At 34.1% G+C, this 20,211-nt stretch overlaps 1 protein-coding gene across 8 annotated transcripts in view; it reads right to left on the bottom strand.

Moving 5' to 3' along the window:
* Positions 1–20,211, bottom strand: part of KIAA0586 (KIAA0586 ortholog) — a 109,150-nt gene that overhangs the window by 64,223 nt on the left and 24,716 nt on the right. For all 8 annotated transcript variants that reach the window (XR_003135410.3, XR_003135409.3, XM_025444069.3 and 5 more), the window contains 9 exons: positions 19,887–20,104; positions 19,396–19,468; positions 17,465–17,716; positions 16,353–16,527; positions 12,444–12,641; positions 10,758–10,945; positions 8,343–8,450; positions 7,092–7,172; positions 2,188–2,381 (listed from right to left, as the gene is read on the bottom strand). Coding sequence is in view for 6 of the 8 variants with exons in the window: in XM_025444069.3 (XP_025299854.1) it covers positions 2,188–2,381; positions 7,092–7,172; positions 8,343–8,450; positions 10,758–10,945; positions 12,444–12,641; positions 16,353–16,527; positions 17,465–17,716; positions 19,396–19,468; positions 19,887–20,104 (1,487 nt within the window). In the remaining 2 variants the exon portion in view is untranslated. The remainder of the gene's footprint in view (positions 1–2,187; positions 2,382–7,091; positions 7,173–8,342; positions 8,451–10,757; positions 10,946–12,443; positions 12,642–16,352; positions 16,528–17,464; positions 17,717–19,395; positions 19,469–19,886; positions 20,105–20,211) is intronic.

The raw sequence follows: 20,211 nt of genomic DNA, 5'->3' as shown, positions 1-20,211 counted from the left end.
TTTAGCAGACCTCTAAATTCATAATAAGGTCGAGGTCAAGGATTATCTGACATATAATATGCCTAAAATGTTAGGTTCCCTACTCTGAAGGCACCCATATAAAAGCACACAAGATCAGAGTTAGAAAAGAAGTCCAATTGCCTTCTCTTCAAAGAAATAAATATAGAGACTGCAATACAGGTAGTTTTCCTCTTAAAAAGGAAAGGCAATTTATTTTCAAGGTCATTTTTAGGAAATGAAAGAGGAAGGAAAAGAGGAACACAATAGATCACTTCTGTACATTTCTTTAGAACACCTTAGAGGGCTGATGAAAAATTATTATTATACACATATAAGATAGTCATTATAGAGAAATTAGAAAATATATAAGTTAAAAAAAAGAGGGGATCCCTGGTGGCTCAGTGGTTTAGCGCCTGCCTTCGGCCCAGGGCATGATCCTGGAGTTCTGGGATCAAGTCCCACATTGGGCTCCTTGCAAGGAGACTGCTTCTCCCTCTGCCTATGTCTCTGTCTGTGTGTGTGTGTGTGTGTGTGTGTGTGTGTTTCTCATGAATAAATAAATAAAATCTTTAAAAAAATAAAAAAATAAAAAATAAAAAAAAAGGCTCCACAATACTCCACAATATTCCAGACTCAGGGATAAACACAACTAACAATTTGGTATATGTTTCTCAAATTTTTTCCTATGCCCATTTATTTTCGTTTTTGGTTTATTTTGTTGTTATTGTTGTTTTAAAGATTCCATTTATTTATTCATGAGAGACAGAGTGAGAGAGAGAGAAAGAGAGACAGAGACAGAAGCAGGCTTAAGCAGGGAGCCTGACATGGGACTCGATCCCAAGTCTCCAGGATCACACCCTGGGCTAAAGGTGGCGCTAAACCACTGAGCCACCCCCAGGCTGCCCGTTTTTTGTTTTTTGTTTATTTTTTTTAAGATAGAGAGTACACATGGGAGCAGGGGTAGGGGGCAGAGACAGGTAGAGGGACAGGGGGAGAGGGAACCTTACATAGGTTCCCATGCCCAACACAAAGTCCACATGGGGCTCGATCTCACAAGCCTGAAATCATGATCTGAGCCGAAATCCAGAGTTACAGTTAACCAACTGAGCCACCACGTGCCCCCACACACTTATTTTTGAGTGAGTTCTTGTAATTATCTCTCTTTCAACATCATTAAATATTTATAAATATTATTCAACATCATTAAATATTCTTCTAAGTTTAATCTTGGTAACTATTACTATTCAGCTTAGTTTATTCCATAACTTCCTTAAGGCTTTTCACTGGTAAAAACAGGGATAAAACAGTTTCACAAGTTGATAGAAGTAACAAGCAGAACAATGCCTTGTTTATAGTAAGCATTGTATATGCTAAGTAGTCTGTGACTGAATAGCAGAACCATAATTATTTCCTTAGGAATTCTGGAAGAGCCTCGGTGTCCACCGAAAGATGAATGGATAAAGAAGATGTGGTTTATGTATACAATGGAATATTAGCCATTAGGAATGACAAATACCCACCATTTGCTTCAACATGGATGGAATTGGAGGGTATTATGCTGAGTGAAGTAAGTCAATGGGAGAAGGACAAACATTATATGTTCTCATTCATTTGGGGAATATAAATAATAGTGAAAGGGAACATAAGGGAAGGGAGAAGAAGTGTGTGGGAAATATCAGAAAGGGAGACAGATCATGAAAGACTCCTAACTCTGGGAAACGAACTAGGGGTGGTGGAAGGGGAGGAAGGCGGGGGGTGGGAGTGAATGGGTGGTGGGCACTGAGGGGGGCATTTGACAGGATGAGCACTGGGTGTTATTCTGTAAGTTGGCAAATTGAACACCAATAAAAAATAAATTTATTATTAAAAAAAAGAAATTCTGGAAGTGAATCACTGGATTAAAGAATATGTATATTTTTAAAAAAGAATGTGTACATTTTCAAGACTTCTGTTACTTAATAACAGCCTCTTTTGTCATAATAGTCTAAATACAAATATTCAAGGAAAGAAACAATACTTTCAACAACCAGTTAAACCTTCATATCATGTCAAATAGTTTCCAGTGACTGTAGCAAAGGAAAAGTTAAATCAACAAAATGAGACAAGGAAGATTTTCAACTAAAACTTAATATTTTGTTTATATCTGCTACTATGATTCTCTTCACACCAATACCACTGTAAACTCACCACTGAATTAAGCTATTTTCCAATGTTTCTTTTCTCTGAATTACTTTATCCAGAGTATCAGTAGTGGGCTGAAAAGTAGAAGCAACTGGCGGAAATGGAGGACCACTGTATTTTGTAGAAACAACTTTAACACTTCTGTTAAACTCCAGAATTGGTTCAGAGTATTCTGGAATTTCATCATGTTTTTCCTCTTCCTGGTAATGATAAAAACAAAACTATTATATTCATGTACCTGTTTAGCATTTACTGAGTGACAAGTATAGGCAGGGAACTTAGGTCAGTAAATTAACCAACACTTCTACACTAATCAAGAGCATTTATTATTAGGTAGCATCATGTTATTTATAATATACACATTTGTCATACAAATTGCATTGAAGAAACCCTAATTATACAATTATTTTGTCTTTTTAAACCCAATGTTCATTTTAAGAAGTCATAAAACAAACTAGGTATCTTGGTTATTCCTGCATAAAACATTAACATTTCCCTCTAGAAATTTATTAACCTAATTTATTATAATAAAACTGATGTTTCCAAATATCACTGCTTCTTCTTTCTGAATCTATAACTTACATTTACATATGCAGTTAGGTTATCTTATACATTATTTGTACCATCATATCATGATCAAAGGAGTTGTTTTTGAAATTTTTAAACTTTTCATCATGAAAATATCACATGTTTAAAAGCAAACAAAATAGTGCTCATATACTATATCAGTTATGTATAAAATGATACATATCCCATTTACCTGTTCCCCAGCTTTAACAATTACCAACCCATGCCTAAGTTATCTATCTTCCTCTTATCCACTTTACCCTTCACATACAATTTTGAAATAAATCAGATATCATTCTACCTGTAAATAATTTTGTATCTATCTCAAAAAAATTAGGACTTTAAAAATTATAACTTGGTTAATATGCTCCCATCACAAAATGAACTCCACAGTAAGTGCCAGAGCCAGGGTAGGAATACTTGGCTTTGAACTCCAAATCATTTGCTATTTCTAAAACTGTTTCTTTCACTTGTACAGTGGGAAAAAGAAGGTGTCAAGTGTCTTTGCTAGGCATTAGAAATATAAAGATAAATAACATTCTTGCCTCTGAAACACTCATGTGGAGTTCACATGAGAACACCAGTAAACAAAAAATTGTAATATATTGCATCTCTCTTAATATTCTAAAATAGGTTTTGATTTTATGATGAAAAAACTGGTCTTAGCTCTGAAAGTTCTGAAAGAAATATGAACAAATGTCTTGAAATTTTATTGACATTTTATTATTCAAGTAGTTTCTATGTTCTATGGTCTTTTCTCCCATCCTTTATAGTTTACTTCCTCCCATTTTCCCCCTTCTTCTATTTTACCATTTCTATCATTTCTATAGTTCATCCTGCTATACAGGCTCTCCTCTTAGGTTTTCGACTCCTCACAACTTTTTCGCTCAATATGAACTAACTTGTGATTACTGAACCCAGAAATCAAACAGACAAATGTAACAGAATAAAGAAAGGATAGACTGGAGGGAGGGAAGCCAAAGGAAATGGAAAGGAGGAAGAAAATAGGAAGCAGGAGAGATGAGATATAGATGGGAAACAACTGATAATCATTAAGTTTCATTGAGGCAGTTAGAGGATATAAATGAAGAGAATATTGTACTATAGAATACTAACTTTATAATTTTAAAGAAAATATATTTAGTTTAAAAAGTAAAGGGAAGTTCCTCAAAGCACTGTAACATAATATCAATGTCAGGACGCCTAGGTGGCTCAGTTGTTAAGCATCTGCCTTCGTCTCAGGGCATGATCTCGGGATCCGGGATCGACATTGGGCTTCTTGTGAGGAGCCTGCTTCTCCCTCTGCCTGTGTCTCTGCTTCTCTCTCTCTATGTCTCACATGAATACATAAATAAATATTTTTTTAAATAAATAAGTCTTAAAAAAAACCATAATATCAATGGTCAAAGCATACTCAACTGTCAGGAATAAGGCAAGGATGTCTCCTCTTACCACTCCTTTTCAACCCTGTACTAAAAGCCCTTGCTAATGTAGGTAGACAATAAAAGGAAACAAAAGGTGTTGGAAGGAAGAAAAAACTGTCTTTGTTTGCTGAGAATATGACGGTCTATATAGAAAATTTGAAAGAACTGACCAAAAAACATCCTAGAATAAATTATTGATTATAACAAATTTGCCAACAATGAACAAATGGAATCTGAAATTAAAAGCACAATACCATTTACATAAACACCCCCGAAAATGAAATACTTAGGTATAAATCTAATAAAATATGTGCAAGAACTATTTGAGGAAAAGTACAAAATTATAAAGAATAAAATCCAAGAACTAAATCAATAAAGAGATATTCTATGTTTTTTTGTTGTTATTTTGCTTTTTTAAGAGGCAGGGGAGAGGAACGAGAGAATCTTATCAAATAAAGAGTCAGATGCTTAACCAACTGAGCCACCCATGCACCCTGAGATATTCTATGTTCTTAGATAGGAAGACTCAATATTGTCAAGATGTTGGTTGTTCCCAACTTGATCTATAGATTCAATGCAATCCCAATAAACATCTCAGCAGGTTATTATGTGGATATCAACTGACTCCAAAATTTATTTGGAGGGCAGCCCCAATGGCTCAGCGGTTTAGCACAGCCTTCAGCCCAGGGTGTGATCCTGGAGACCTAGGATCGAGTCCCATGTCGGGCTCCCTGCATGGAGCCTGCTTCTCCCTCTGCCTGTGTCTCTGCCTCTCTCTCTCTCTCTCTCTCTGCATCTCTCATGAATAAATAAATATAAATCTTAAAAAAAAAACAAAATTTATTTGGAGAGACAAAAAAACCAGAATAGTCAACACAACATTGAAGGAGAAGAATAAAGTTGGAGGACTGACACTATTTAACTTGAAGACTTACTATAAAGCAACTGTAATCGTGATGGTGTGGTATTGATGAAAGAACAGACAAATAGATGAATAGAACAGACTAGAGGGCCCATAATTAGAACCATAGAAATATAATCACTGATCTTTGACAAAGAAGCAAGGGCAACACAATGGAACAAGGGCAATCTTTTCAATGAATAGTACTGAACAACTGGACATCCACAGGCAAAAAAAAAAAAAAAAAATCAATCTAGGCATAGACCTTATACATTTCACAAAAACTAACTCAGAATGCATCAGAGACTAAATATAAAAAACAGGGCAGCCCAGGTGGCTCAGCGGGTTAGCGCTGCCTTCAGCCCAGGGCATGATCCTGGAGACCCGGGATCAAGACCCACGTCGGGCTCCCTGCATGGAGCCTGCTTCTCCCTCTGCCTGTGTCTCTGCCTCTCTCTCTCTCTCTCCTCTGTGTATTCTCATGAATAAATAAATAAAATCTTTAAAAAAAAAACTATAAAAACTCTGAAGAGAACATAGGAGAAAAATGAGATGACTGTAGATATGGCAATGACTTTTAGATAGGGGTGATCCATGGAAAGAAATAAATGATAAGCTAGACTTCATTCAAATAAAAAACTTCTGCTCTGTGAAAGACAACGTCAAGAGAATTAAAAGACAAGACATAGACTAGGAGAAAATATGTGCCAAAAGACACATCTGATAAAGAATTGTTATTCAAAATATACAAAGTACTCTTAAAATTCAACAAGAGAAAACAACCCAATTTTAAAGGTAAGCCAAAAACCTTACCAGACACCTCACGAAAAAAGATATACAGATGGAAAATAAGCATATGCAAAAATGTTCCACATCATATGTCATCAGGGAAATGCAAATTAAAAAAAATAATGAGGGACACCTGAGTGACTCAGTAGTTGAGTGTCTGCCTTTGTCTCCCAGCATGATCCTGGGTCCTGGGATTGAGTCTTGCCTCAGGCTTCCCACAGAGAGCCTGCTTCTCCCTCTGCCTATGTCTCTGCCTCTCTCATGAATAAATAAAATCTTTTTTAAAAAAATAAACAAAAAAATAAAATAAAATAAACAAGCAAAACAATGAAATACCGCTACATAAAATCTGGCCAAAATCTAGCATACACACCAAATGACAAAGATGTGCAGCAGTAGGAACTCTCATTCATTGCTGGTAGGAAAGGAAAATGTCCACTTTGGAAGACAGTTTAGTGGCTTCTTACAAATCTAAACATACTTTTACCATATAATCTAGCAATAGCAAACTTATTCCTTGATTTTTACTCAAAGGAAATGAAAACTTATATCCACACACAAAAAATCTGTGCACAGATGTTTATCACAACTTTATTCATAATTGTCAAAATTCAGAAACAGTCCTTTAGTAGGTGAATGAGTAAATAAATTATGGTACATCCAAACAATGGAATATTATTCAGTGCTAAAAAGAAATGAGCTATTCAGTCATGAAAAGATATGGAGGAAGCTTAAATGCATATAACTAAGTAAAAGAATTAAAAAAGGCTACACACTGTATGATTCTGTCTCCATGACATTCTGGAAAAGGCAAAACTATGGAGATAATAAAAAGGTCCGTGTTTACCAGGGATAACCTTGGAACAGAAAGAATTTTAAGGCATTGGAAATACTCTGTATGATACTATAACGATGAATACATTTGTTCAAGCCCACTGAATGTACATCATCAAGAATGAACTCTAGGGTAAACTACGGACTTCGAGTGATTATGATGTGTCAATGTAGGTTCATCAATTTTAACAAATGTACCACTCCACCGGGGATGCTAAGAGCTAGGGAGGCTATGCATGTATGGGGGTAGAAGGTATACGGGAAATCTCTGTACTTTCATTTTTGCTGTGAACCTAAATCTGCTTTAATATATAAAGTCTTTAAAGAAAAGATAATCAATCACATGGAAGAATACTGTAGAAAAATAACTTCTCACGGTTTCTAAGCTTTGTTACCTGTATGATATCGATTACTTCATCAAAGTTTGTTCCTGGAAACTTCACCTCTTCTTCATCTACCTTCGTAAATTCTGGGGTCTAAGAAAGCATTTTCAAAAACATTGTGCTTAATATCTTTTTAATTTATACATAATTTATCATATTTCCACTCATAAGATAAGCTTGTAATTACATGGCCCTATTTTTTAAAATTTTAATATACTGTTAAGAATTGATTTCATTAAGTAGATGAAATCCAAGATAGTTTCAAAGCCATCAGGTTTCATTCCAATAGCTATCAAAAATTAAACATAACTTTTTGTCAATGATTCCACCAACAAAGCAACTCAAGTTGATAGGATTATGATTTCTCTCCTACAGTTAAAACAAAGTATTCATATATTAGATATGTAAGTATACATATATACAAAGTCACAAAAAGACAGATACAGAATCAAATAAATTAGAAAGTTATTATACAAATTTAGCCTCTAGTCCTCACTTGATATATAATCTAGTCCCCCAAACCACAGTAGCCTCTTCCTGAAAGCAGAATGGTAAACAGTCCAAAGAACTATTTGTAACCATATATTCTAATAAACTTCTGGTGAAAAAAAATTACTGATGAAAAAACTAAATGAGGCACAATTGCCATTTAGGGTTTCTATTTTACTATTTCTGATCAAGAAAAATTGTTGGTGTTCTCCCTCTCCTTAATCGTATCCTCAAGGACCACATTTGCTTACAACAGATGAAAGCTGGGGAAAGTTACAGGGTTATTTCAGTGTGTAGTAAAGTCAGAGCTTCATTACTTGATAGCAAATAAATACTAGGGAGAAACGCCTATTTTTGCATCATGTCAATATTATATTGACAAAGTAACACCCCAAAATATGAACTCCAAACATCACTATGAAATGCACATTTAGAAAAACTATAATTTGATTCCTGTCTAAATCAAGTTTCTTCTCCAAAGAAACAGAAATCTCCTCTTCACAGATGAGACAGATGAGCTTCACAGATGAGCTTGTTTAAGCTACCAAAAAGCTACACTGAAGATTATCACTTTCACAATGTTTATATATATAAGGATCTTAAACAAACTTTCTTTTTCAAGTTCAACAGCAATACTAGATTCATGTTGAATCTTTTCCTTTAAAAATTAAATTATTATACCAAACTATACAATGGAAGACTTTGCATGGAATAATATTAGTTAAGCTCCATAATCAGACATTACTCAAAATTATACGATAGATTTCTGGGTACCTGTATCCAGGTTTTCAGAGGAGGAGATTCTTCTTTGGGACTAGGCACAGATAAATCAACATCAGCACTACCATTTGAAATGCTATCAATATCCACATTGGGCAATACCTAAAACAGAACACAACATCCAGCTTTCTATTCATCATTTTGACTTAACTATTTGTCAGTCTATACATCAATAACACACATTTACCTTTCTATTAAGAAGTCAATGGATAACAATCTTTTAAGTAATGAAAGCATATTTTATAAAATTTAGAAAATAAAGGGAGACACATAAAATCCTATCTTAAGATAACTTTATTTTCACTCTTCCCTTTATCTTTTTACTATCTACTTTTTACTATTTATTTCTGATTTCTCATTTTAATTAGGTCATAAGCACCTTTCATAATTATATTTTAAATAACTATGTAATATTTCAAAAAATATGCAAGCCTCAATTATTTAACCATTTTCCAGTTGGTAAACATTTATGATATACCTAATATTTCCACTATTACATCATCGCAAAAAACGTCATATATATAGGTTTTTTCCCCTAAACTTTGAATTATTTCATTATTCTAGATAGCCAGATACTAGATAAACTTCCTGAGTCACAGTGCATGAATATTTAAAATTCTTGATAATTAATGTCAAAATGCAGTCCAAATGAGTTCTATTTATGTCACCAAAAACATAATATCATTGTCTCAGCAATAAGTTTTTAAATGGAGGTATATTATTGTTATTTTAATTTGCATTATCTTGGTGACTAGCATGATTTAAATTTATTTTCTTACTCATGACTGTATTTCCTCTTCTGGAGGGTCCTACCTAGGTTCTTTGAATATTTCTGGATTTGTATCTACTTTCTTACTAATTTATGGAAGTTTTCAGATTTAAAAACTAATCCTTTCTTATGTACTGACTGTATGTTTTCCTTTTGATAAGGAATTTTTTATATTGGCTTCAGTTTTAGATTTTATAGATTCAAATCTTTTTTTTTAATTTTTTTAATTTTTTAATTAATTTATTTATTTACTTATGATAGTCACAGAGAGAGAGAGAGAGGCAGAGACACAGGCAGAGGGAGAAGCAGGCTCCATGCACCGGGAGCCTGATATGGGATTCGATCCCGGGTCTCCAGGATCGCGCCCTGGGCCAAAGGCAGGCGCCAAACCACTGCGCCACCCAGGGATCCCAGATTCAAATCTTTTATTATATGTAGGTTTTCTTCACTCATAGCCAGACTTAGTTTCAGCTTTGATAAAGATCCCATGCTATCTTCTAATTCTGCTATTTTTACATTTTACAGTTATACTTTTGCCTATTGCCTATTTAGAATTCATATGCCATAGTGGAAGGTTAAAGCTGATCTATTTTCCACATTATTAATCAATTACAACATATATTATTTCACTTATGAGACTCCTATTTCCTACTGATACATGAAGTAACTATCACATATTACATTCCTTTTCTATTTTTTTTAATTAAAAAAAATTTTAAGACTTTTTATTTATTTATTCATGAGAGACACAGAGAGAGAGAGGCAGAGACATAGGCAGAGAGAGAAGCAGGCTCCATGCAGGGAGCCCTATGTGGGACTTGATCCTGGGACTCCAGGATCACTCCCTGGGCTGAAGGCAGGAGTCCTTCCTGAGGAGGGAAGGTGAGCCACTCAGGTGTCCCTCAATTTTTTTTTAGAGTGAGAGAGTGCATACACAAGTGGGGGAGAGGAACAGAGAGAGAGGGAGAATCTTAAGCAGGTTCCATGTCTAGTGCAGAATCCAATATGGGGATCTATCTCACAACCCCGAGATCATGACCTGAGCTGAAATCAAGTTAGATGTTTAACTGACTGAGCTACCCAAGCAGTGTCCCATGCTACATTCTTTTTTAAATAACCAAGGCTATTCCTGAAATATGACCTTATACGGGTCCAGTATCAAAACCCTTTGTTTTTTCAAATATCAAAATGATCCTTAAAATAAAATTAAAGAAAACAAACAAAAATAAATAAAACAAACAAAAAATAAATACATGGTTGGGGGGATTAAATTACAATATGACTTAAATTATATATTAACTTAGGAAGAATTGACAACTTGAATATTTAATCTTCACACATAAGTTCTCTTTCCATTCATTCAAACTTTGTATATATTTAAAGTTATACTTATTCTTTTAAAATTAATTATAATATACTGTTCAACTGTTCCCCTTGGAATATCATCATGTCACCTGGGTATGAGTCACCCAGGTGACTTAAAGTCACCTTATCATGCAGACATCACATTAATATCAGTTTTAAAGAACAAAAGACCCATAATGAAAGCAAAGTTTTCATGAAGCAATGTAATAGATTTTAAGTGCTAAAGTTAAGACAAAGACTTTTTTTTTCCTTAAAATTTTCTATTTATGACATACCTGTACAGTAAGCTGAGGAGGATCTTTTTTTTCCGACTTCATTTCTATAATTGCAATGTTAGGTTTCTTTATACCAGTTTCCATTTTTCGTGATGATGGAGGAATAGAAGTAGTCACTGTTACAGGGTGTGGCTTGTTTATAATTACTCCAGTGGGTGGCATGGAATCACTATTACTTTGGGTTTGTCCTAAAAAGTTTGGGGAAGAGATAAGTCAACTACAGAAATAAAGGGAAAAATCAAACACATAGCCTAGATCTTTACAGCTGAATTCTCATCTGAAAAGGAAGTGCTATCTGCAATCACCTTTCCTTCTATTATCGCCACTGTCAACATACTCACCACATCATCCTTTCAACAGCAACTCACAACCAAGTGCTCATATGTGCCAGACACTTCACATACCCTAATTTAACCCTCAAAATGAGCCAAGAGATATTAATATTATCCACATTTCACAGCTGAGAAAATAGGTTTAGAAACAACATAATTTGCCAGAAGTCATAACTGTTTATAAACAGCAAAGCCAAGACTAAAAGCGTAGTGTGTTACTCTGTATTATATTTATTCCCAAATCTTCATAGAGCAACAATGGACAGAAAAAACCAACAACAAAATACTAGTGATTGGCTACCAATAAATAGCACGTACTCCCACTATTTGGTAATTATCACAGCTGTCAGGAACTTAGCTTTCACTTCAAAAGTTCCATTTATTTCCTAGATTTCAAAATAAAGAGGGACTGTACAGTGCACTCTTTAAAAGCAGACTTTAAAGCCAGACTGACTGGGTTTGAATCCCAGCTCCATTCTAATTACGTAGCCTTTGACAAATTACTTAATTCCTTTGTGCCTTGGCTTCTTCATTTATAAAACTGGTACATTACCATGTGTTTTACAGGGTAGATTAAATAAATTAACATATGTAAGGTGCTTAGATCTGTCCCTGGCACACCGCAGGAACTTTATAAGTATTAGCTACTACATTAGCAGAAGGCATGTTTGAACAGACATAGCTACCAAGTTGACATGCCATTAACTCACAATATCAAAAATGAAAAATTCTCTCTTATGTTGGAAAATATTCATATTTAAATCACTCATCAACATTAAGAAAGAATAGCAAAGACACTAAAAGAAAAAGATAGCTAACTAGAATTGAAGAGCTGTTGTAGGAACAAAAATGATTTGTTAAATTTTTATAATAATGAGTCTGAGAGACCTCAAATAAGTAAATAACCAACAACTACTGCCTTAGAATACACAGCCATGCAATTTTTACTTACCACAGCCTAGTTCAAAAGTACATAAAATTATTTTAAAGAACTTCACCTATGACATGACATTAAACTACTTAAAATTTTTGATATCTTTATTATGAATATCTATAACATATCTAAACTTTTAAAAATTTTGTTTCATCTACAGCAATGTATTATAAAATACCAAAGGCATGTTGTTTCCTGTGAGTGAAACTATAGCAGGAACCCATTATTTTAGAGAGTGCCTACTACACGGAGTAAGACACATTCTGAGGCCCTACTGAGGCCCTACCCACAAATATAACACACAGAGTTAGGGACTCTCATGTAAGGGAGAAAGGTAAGGGACTATCATGTCATTTTGAAAGTTCTGCCAACTGCTGATAAGAATTTAAAATTTACCCTGTGTATTTTGTTGGGACTTACCTAAAAGAATAGCCATAGGAATTAGATGACCTTCCAAGGTACCTGAAAGAGTAGGCATTTCTCTGCTTGGGCTGAACAAGTACTGCTGATCACCAGGAGGCAGCACAGTAGTAACAGAATGTTGTGGTTTAGAATCCATTTTCACAGGTTTTGTTGCATAAAAGTCAGTTTGTGTTCTTATTGACTTGACTTTAGTGCCTGTAATCATTATCGGTGGCAGAGACTTTAAAATATTACTTGGACATCTATCCAGCTAGAAATACAGTAACTCTTCTTCACAGAAAGATCTCCAAAATAGAAGTAACATACAAACCAGGGGCTGGCAAAAACTTTCTCTCAAAAGGTCAGACAGTAAACATTTTAGTCTCATGGGTCCTGTGCTCTCAGCTACAACATCTCAATTCTGCCACTATAACATGAAAGCAATCATGCTACAGTCACAAATAAATGAGTCCAGCTATGTCCCCATATCATTTACAAGAATAGGCAGTTGACTTGCATTGTAGGCCATGGTTTCTGAACCCCCACACAACTACTATGACAAAATAGATTCAATGATTTAAGTGAATGTGGAGAAAAAGGAACTCTCACGCACTATTAGTAGAAATGTAAATTGGTATAGCCCTGTGGAAAACAGTATGCAGTTTCCTCAAAAAATTAAAAATAGAAACACCATATGATCCAGTAATTCCATCACTGAATACCAAAGAAAACAAAACCACTAATTCAAAAAGATATGTGCATCCTTATGTTAGTTGTAGCATTATTTATAAAAGCCAAAATATGGAAGTAATTTAAATGTCCAAAAATAGACAAATGCATAAAGATGTGGTGTATCTATAGTGGAATATTATGCAGCTACAAAAAAGGATGATTGTGCTATTTGAGAAGACATGGATGGACCTAAAGGGTATTATTCTAGTGAAATAAATCAGACTGAGAAAGACAAATACCATATGATCTCACTCATATGTGGAACTTAAGAAATGAAACAGATGAACGTAGGAGAAGGGAAGGAAAAATAAGATGAAAACAGGTAGACAAACCATAAGAGGCTCTAGGAAACAAACTGAATGTTGCTGGAGGGGAGAAGGGTACTTGTTATAATAAGCACTGTTATAATGCAACTGATGAATCACTAAGTTCTACTCTTGAAACTAATATTACAGTATATATTAACTAAATTGAATTTAAAAAAACATGCCAGCACAGAATATCAGAAATTTACCAAATTTGGCAGTGAGATTACAGAAGATACATTTTCTTTTTTTTTTTTTTTTTAAGGTTTTATTTATTTATTCATGAGAAACACAGAGAGAGGCAGAGACACAGGCAGCGGGAGAAGCAGGCTCCTCACAGGGAGCCTGATGTGGGACTCAATCCCGGATCCCGGGATCACACCTGAGCTGAAGGCAGGCGCTCAACCGCTGAACCACCCAGGCATCCCCAGAGGATATAATTCTTACAAAGCTTTTTTTTTTTTTTTTAATTCAAACACCATGTAGTTTTTAAATATAAAATTATTAAGCCTTAGTTATGAGAGGAAATGTCTATAGCAAGGATAGAAAATTATCTATTGAGGCCTCTAGCCCATAGAAAAATTTTTATTTTTGCTTTTATTATGCTCAATAAACACAAGTTTTCTTTGTTAAAAAAAAACAAAAAAACAAAAAAACGGGCAGCCCAGGTGGCTCAGCGGTTTAGCGCCGCCTTCAGCCCAGGGCCTGAACCTGGAGACCTGGGATCAAGTCCCACGTCAGGCTCCCTGCATGGAGCCTGCTTCTCCCTCTGCCTGTGTCTCTGCATCTCTCTCTCTCTCTCTCTGTGTGTGTGTCTCTCATGAATAAACAAATAAAATCTTTAAAAAATAATAAAATAAAAAATAAAAATAAACAACAACAACCCTCCCATCAGACCTATAAATCAGAGAATAAAATGATAGTTGCCAGAGGAGAGGTGGACAAAGTGGAAGAAGGGGAGTGGGAGATACTGTCTTCTAGTTATGGAATGAATAATTCATGGGAATAAAAGGCAAAGCATAAGGAATACAGTCAGTCAATGGCACTGTAACAGCAGTGTAACAGGGTAGATGGTTAGCTACACTTGTAGTAAAGGAAGCATAATGTATAACTTTGTCAAATCACTAAGTTGTATATCTGAAATTAATGTAACATTGTATGTCAACCATACTCAAATTTTAAAAAAAAAGGAAAAAGAAAAGCATATAAAAAGTTAAAAACATAAATATAACATCAGATTGTGAAAAGTGCTATGAAGAATAATAAGGCTAAAAAAAAGAATAATAAGGCTGAGCAAGAGGATAAGAAAGGTGTAGGAGATCATCTTTTGGATAGGATGGTAAGGGTAGACTTCTCTGAGGAAATAGCATCTAAGAGCAGAGGTCCAATTAACTGAGAAAGTAAGCCATACAAACGTCTGAGGGAAAAGCTCTTCAGGTAGAGAATATGACAGGCACCAAGGCTCAAGAATAAGCATGTTTCCACAGGTTCTCAGTCACTTCTACCATTAAAAGGGTTACTTAAAATTAATTTTGGATTTTTAGTATTTTAAGACCTCAAGTTATGTTTTGCAAAGGCTTTCAAAAGCCCAAATATAAGTTAATAACAAAGCCCCAATAAATAAGAGGAAATAGGGTTAAATATCATCCATAAGCTATACACTTCACTGAATAGTATCAGTAGGATTTCTAGATAAACTGATACCCTATATGATCACTTAATCTTTAGAAAAGAGAAAGGGAAAACTAAAAGCAATACCACAGCTCCAATTTCCAGAAAGGATAAGAAACAAAAATGAGTTGGTATCCACTAGTTAGGCCATACTGTTGAAATTTACTGGCTGCTAAAGTAAAAGCTAAGGTATTTCTAAATTTAACCAAAGTCAAGAGACTGGATATCTAATGAAGAGTTATATTTAAATATACCAGAGAGAAGTGCCCGGATGGCTCATTTGATTAAGTGTCTGATTCTTTTTTTGTTGTTTGTTTTAAGATTTCATTTATTTATTTGGGAAAAAGATAGTGTGAAAGAGAGCAAGAGCAGGGGGAGAGGGAGAAGCAGGCTCCCTGCTGAGAAGAGAGCTTGATGTGGGGCTCAATCCCAGGATTTCAGGATTTCTGAGCTGAAGGCAGACACTTAACTGACTGAGCCACCCAGTCGCCCCAAGTGTCCAACTCTTGACTTCCGTGCAGGTCATGATCTTGGGTATGGGATCAACCCCTGTGGTGGGCTTCATATTCAGCGAGAATCTGCTTAAGGATTCTCTTTCTCCCTCTCCCTTTGCCCCTCCCACCCACTCACACAGGCACACATGTGCACGTTTTCTCTAAAATAAATAAGTCTTCAATAAATAAATATACTAGTGAAATAGCAGAGGTGAGCCAAAACACAGTAATAAATGAAGTTATTTTTAGTGGTGTACAAAAGTACCAAAAATATTTTTTATTTTTTCACCTTTACTACCTAAGGCTCGAGAATAAAGAAAACTGCAAAAATGTCATAAGCACTTTTATGATAATATGCAACAATGGCTGATCTTCATTCTTTCATAAAGAACATGATAGAGCAATGTCTTCAAGGAAATGTCCACTTTCCCCAGATATAATTTAAATTGTTCAAGACATCATCTCATAAATGTAAATTTTAATCATACTTTATAAGAAGATACCACCTAACCCTATCTTTTCCCCCACTTATTCCTATTTTATGCATTGAGATAGTCTATTTCTTCCTACTCTTAGAAGGAATTATTTTCCATTCCTAAGCAGTATATAATTTGAACTGAAGTTATGAGTTACAAAAAAAAAAAAAAAGGAAAAAACTAAACATTACATATTAAACCGACAGCATAAATAAATGAAGTCTGCCACAGAAAAATGAGGTTCCTTACCTTTAACTCGTTCTATTACTTTTGGTCTCTGTGGTTTGGATTTGGGAGATGGAGAATTAAATCGGAGATATGGTCCTTTTTTAAGAGTGCTGCGATGGCCCTGATAAATTGGTTTTCCATAAATTTGTAACATATAATCCTCATCTTGTAACACTGCAGTTGCTTTCAAAAATCCCTAAGTACACAAAGTTATTCAGCTCACCAAAAAAAAATAGCCATCAGACATCTCATTTTTCTAAGGCCCTCTTTTCCCAGCTTAAGAACTATCATAAAAATTAGCAGGTCAGAAAAATCCTCTATTTTAAATGATTCAAATTCTAGATATAATTTTCAAACTATAGCTTTAGAGTTTTAGGGTTTCAGTGACATGAAAATTAAATATAAAAATCATCCACTCAAAAAACATAAAGGTTCTTATACTACTGAGTATATTTTTAGCACCAAAAAAGTAAGGTTTAAACACATTTTATCTATTTATTGTATTCAGTCACAATAATATAACATAAATCAAGTCTTTGAATATTTTTCTACATTCCTAATCAGACCTTCAATCATAATTTAAATGCTACAATAAGGTAACATTTATTGAGGATCTACTAAGTGCTCAGCCCTGAATTAGATACTTTATTAATGTGCCCAACAATCCGTATTTGGCTGTAAGAAAGATACAGTCTAATTACAGCAGCCAAAAACATACCCTCCACAGCATCTAGTACCAAACCTCACAATCACTAGGCACTAGACATACTTGTTACACTGAAAAATAAACAAAAATACATATGTTCTCATATATACATACAACAATGAAATACAATTTTGAGTACCAGAAACTAGAGAATCTAACTTTTGGACTAGGTGATATATACCAGCTATAACTAAAATATTATGTTTCTAAATGTGAGATCTAAGAAGGAAGAAATTAGGTTTTTTTGTACACTGCTACATTAGGAATACCCAAAAACCTAAATAATAGTTTAAATATAGTTTACATTTATATAGCCCTTATTTTTAAAATTTTCATATTCACTTCATTATTTATATATAACTTAAAGGAAATGAAATGATCAGTTATAATGCAATCTTCATGTCACAAAACCAGAGCAAGATCTTACTTTTCTCTCTTTCTGTAGATTTGAAGCAGGCATGCTCCTCATGGGTGGATTTCTAAAATGTTCCTCTTTTTGTTTTTGAGGATGTTTTCTTTGAATTACAGAACTATTTACTGTTTTGTCTTGTATGTTAGTTTTAATATATTTACTCATATTCTGAGTTTTAATATCTTTACTCATATTCTGAGCTTTCTTGGTCCTTTGATTCTTCTGATCAAACCTCTTTGGTTCATAATCTTTTCTTGCCAGTTCATCCTTAATATAATCAAAATTAAAATTACTTAAAACCTACCCAAGTAATGCTTTCACATCTAAAATATAAGAATTTATTTATTATAGAAATATACTTTAGCAATGCTTTATAAATAAATTACATTGACTTACATATGAATAAAAACTCTGGAAATAAAAACTCAAAAGATTACTGCCTTATGGAGCAGGGGGAACGAGAAATAGTAGACGAGATACAAGATCAGGAGGACACTTTTTCATTATACACCTTACATTTTTTTGATGTTCAAACCGAAGGACTACAGTAAACATTCAAAAAGTTTAAAAAAATAAATTTCAAAGAAATAAACAATTTTGTAATAAAACTCTGTAATAAATATTTATAAATTAACATTGTTTGAAGATTTAAACACACTTTGTAATGAATTCATATTAACAGAGTGACCTATATTTGTCAGTTGTCTGCAGAGCCAAAACTAATCTCCAAATCTTCTATTAGCTCAATTTTTATTTTATTTTATTATTTTTTTTGGGTGCATCACATTGTAGATAACAACATTTCTTTATATCATGAGATATATTTTTTTAAACAACAAAGTTTAAAAATACATTTTAGTGGCTGTGGAAATGGAACTGACACATCGTCTTGCCACCATTGTGAGTAAGCACATACACCTGTCTTACAGCCAGAAAAAAACACTTTGCACCCAAAGATGAAAATAACAGGTTACTTTGTCTAGTTCTGCTTCCTCAAATGTATAAAATTTTAAGAATTTCTGTAAACTACTTACCCTCTAATAAAAACAACTCTCCTAGATTTTTGCAATGCTAATGTCTGAAGATACACTGTGAGCTTTGGGATGTGAGAAAGTGGCATCTTTTTCATCTAGAAATGACTTCTGTAAACTTAGTAACCTTAGAAATCTTGTATGGTATTTTCCCTTTAAATAACTTTGCTGTTTTTACTTTGACAAGCCAGTGCTTCTAAATCTACTGTCTTGAAACATTTTTATTTATTTTTTTTTAATTTTTATTTATTTATGATAGTCACACAGAGAGAGAGAGAGAGGCAGAGACATAGGCAGAGGGAGAAGCAGGCTCCATGCACCGGGAGCCCGACGTGGGATTCGATCCCGGGTCTCCAGGATCGCGCCCTGGGCCAAAAGCAGGCGCTAAACCGCTGCGCCACCCAGGGATTCCTCTTGAAACATTTTTAAAGTATATTTTCTTCTTCTCTAAATGCTTTTCCTAAATTTTTTTCAAATTACTCATATTTTAGTTATTGACCCACAATTTGCCACATAAGAGCTATAATTTATGAGAAGAAGCACTTGCTAGGTAAAATGAAACTCATTACTAAGAAAAGAATACAAAATGAAATTACAAATATGTATAAGTAGCCTTATACATAAGGAATATTTTGAAAATAAGTATGGTACTTAGAAATTGTCTCTTAAGGGGTGCCTGGGTGGGTCAGTGAGTGAGCATCTGCCTTCGGCTCAGGTAATGATCCTGGAGTCCAGGGATCAAGCATTGCATCGGGCTCTCCACTCAGCGGGAAGTCGGCTTCTCCCTCTGAATCCCTCCCCCTCTCATGTTCTCTTTCTCTCTCTCAAATAAATAAATAAATAAATAAAATCTTTAAAAAATAAAGATATTACCTCTTGAGAATTCACTTAATTCTGTTTTTTTCTAATACCCACCTGAATTTCTGCAGAAATAGTTTTAATCCATTCATCCACTGTCTTTCTGATCCGGATCTTCTCTGACATCTCTCTAAAAAAGGGAAAAAAAGAATTGTCTTAAATTAGCATTTAATGTTCTGAGACTAGGACCTAGATCAGGTCTCTTATCTAGTTTTGAATCTACTATGTAGCCCAACAGCTTTCCTTTGAAAAGGAAAAACCAATATTATTAGTTTTCATCAAATGTCTGTACCATGTCTGGATAGATCCCTGAAGATATATACCAAAGAGATAACAAAAATTAAAGGAAAATTTTACATCTGTAAAATTTAATAGCCACATGTATATATCTAAATTTTAACTTTATAGTGAGTGTCAAAGGAAACAGAGAACCTTTTCAAAATACTGTGAAACACATTAAGCAAAATGAAGCACATAGAAAAATAATTAAGAAAGCCTATAACAGGCAGTTTCATAAATAACCTTGGGATGCCAACATCCTGTCTTACCTGTTAGTAGATAGAGCATTGATAAATGAATACATGGCAGCTCCATCTTTTGCACGAATAATAGCTTCCAGGTTTTCTTCGAGGACTTTTTTATTGTTTTGTACTCCTCTCAAAATCTTCTCAGCATCTTTCAAGATGGATCTCTTATTGGTTGTTTGAAGCTTAATGGAATTCTGTGGAAGATCAGCAAGCCTTGACATAATCAGAGATTCTTTTGGCTTAAAAAGAAAATAAGGTAAAAATGTTACCATATAAAGTTCATATTAATTATTTTATTTTATTTTAAGATTTTATTTATTTATTCATGAGAGACAGAGAGAGAGAG

This window comes from Canis lupus, chromosome 8 (genome assembly GCF_003254725.2).
Source record: "Canis lupus dingo isolate Sandy chromosome 8, ASM325472v2, whole genome shotgun sequence".
In the NCBI taxonomy this organism is placed as follows: domain Eukaryota; kingdom Metazoa; phylum Chordata; class Mammalia; order Carnivora; family Canidae; genus Canis; species Canis lupus.
The sequence above is the reverse complement of the archived record's forward strand: the minus strand, read 5'-3'. Positions and strand labels throughout refer to the sequence as shown.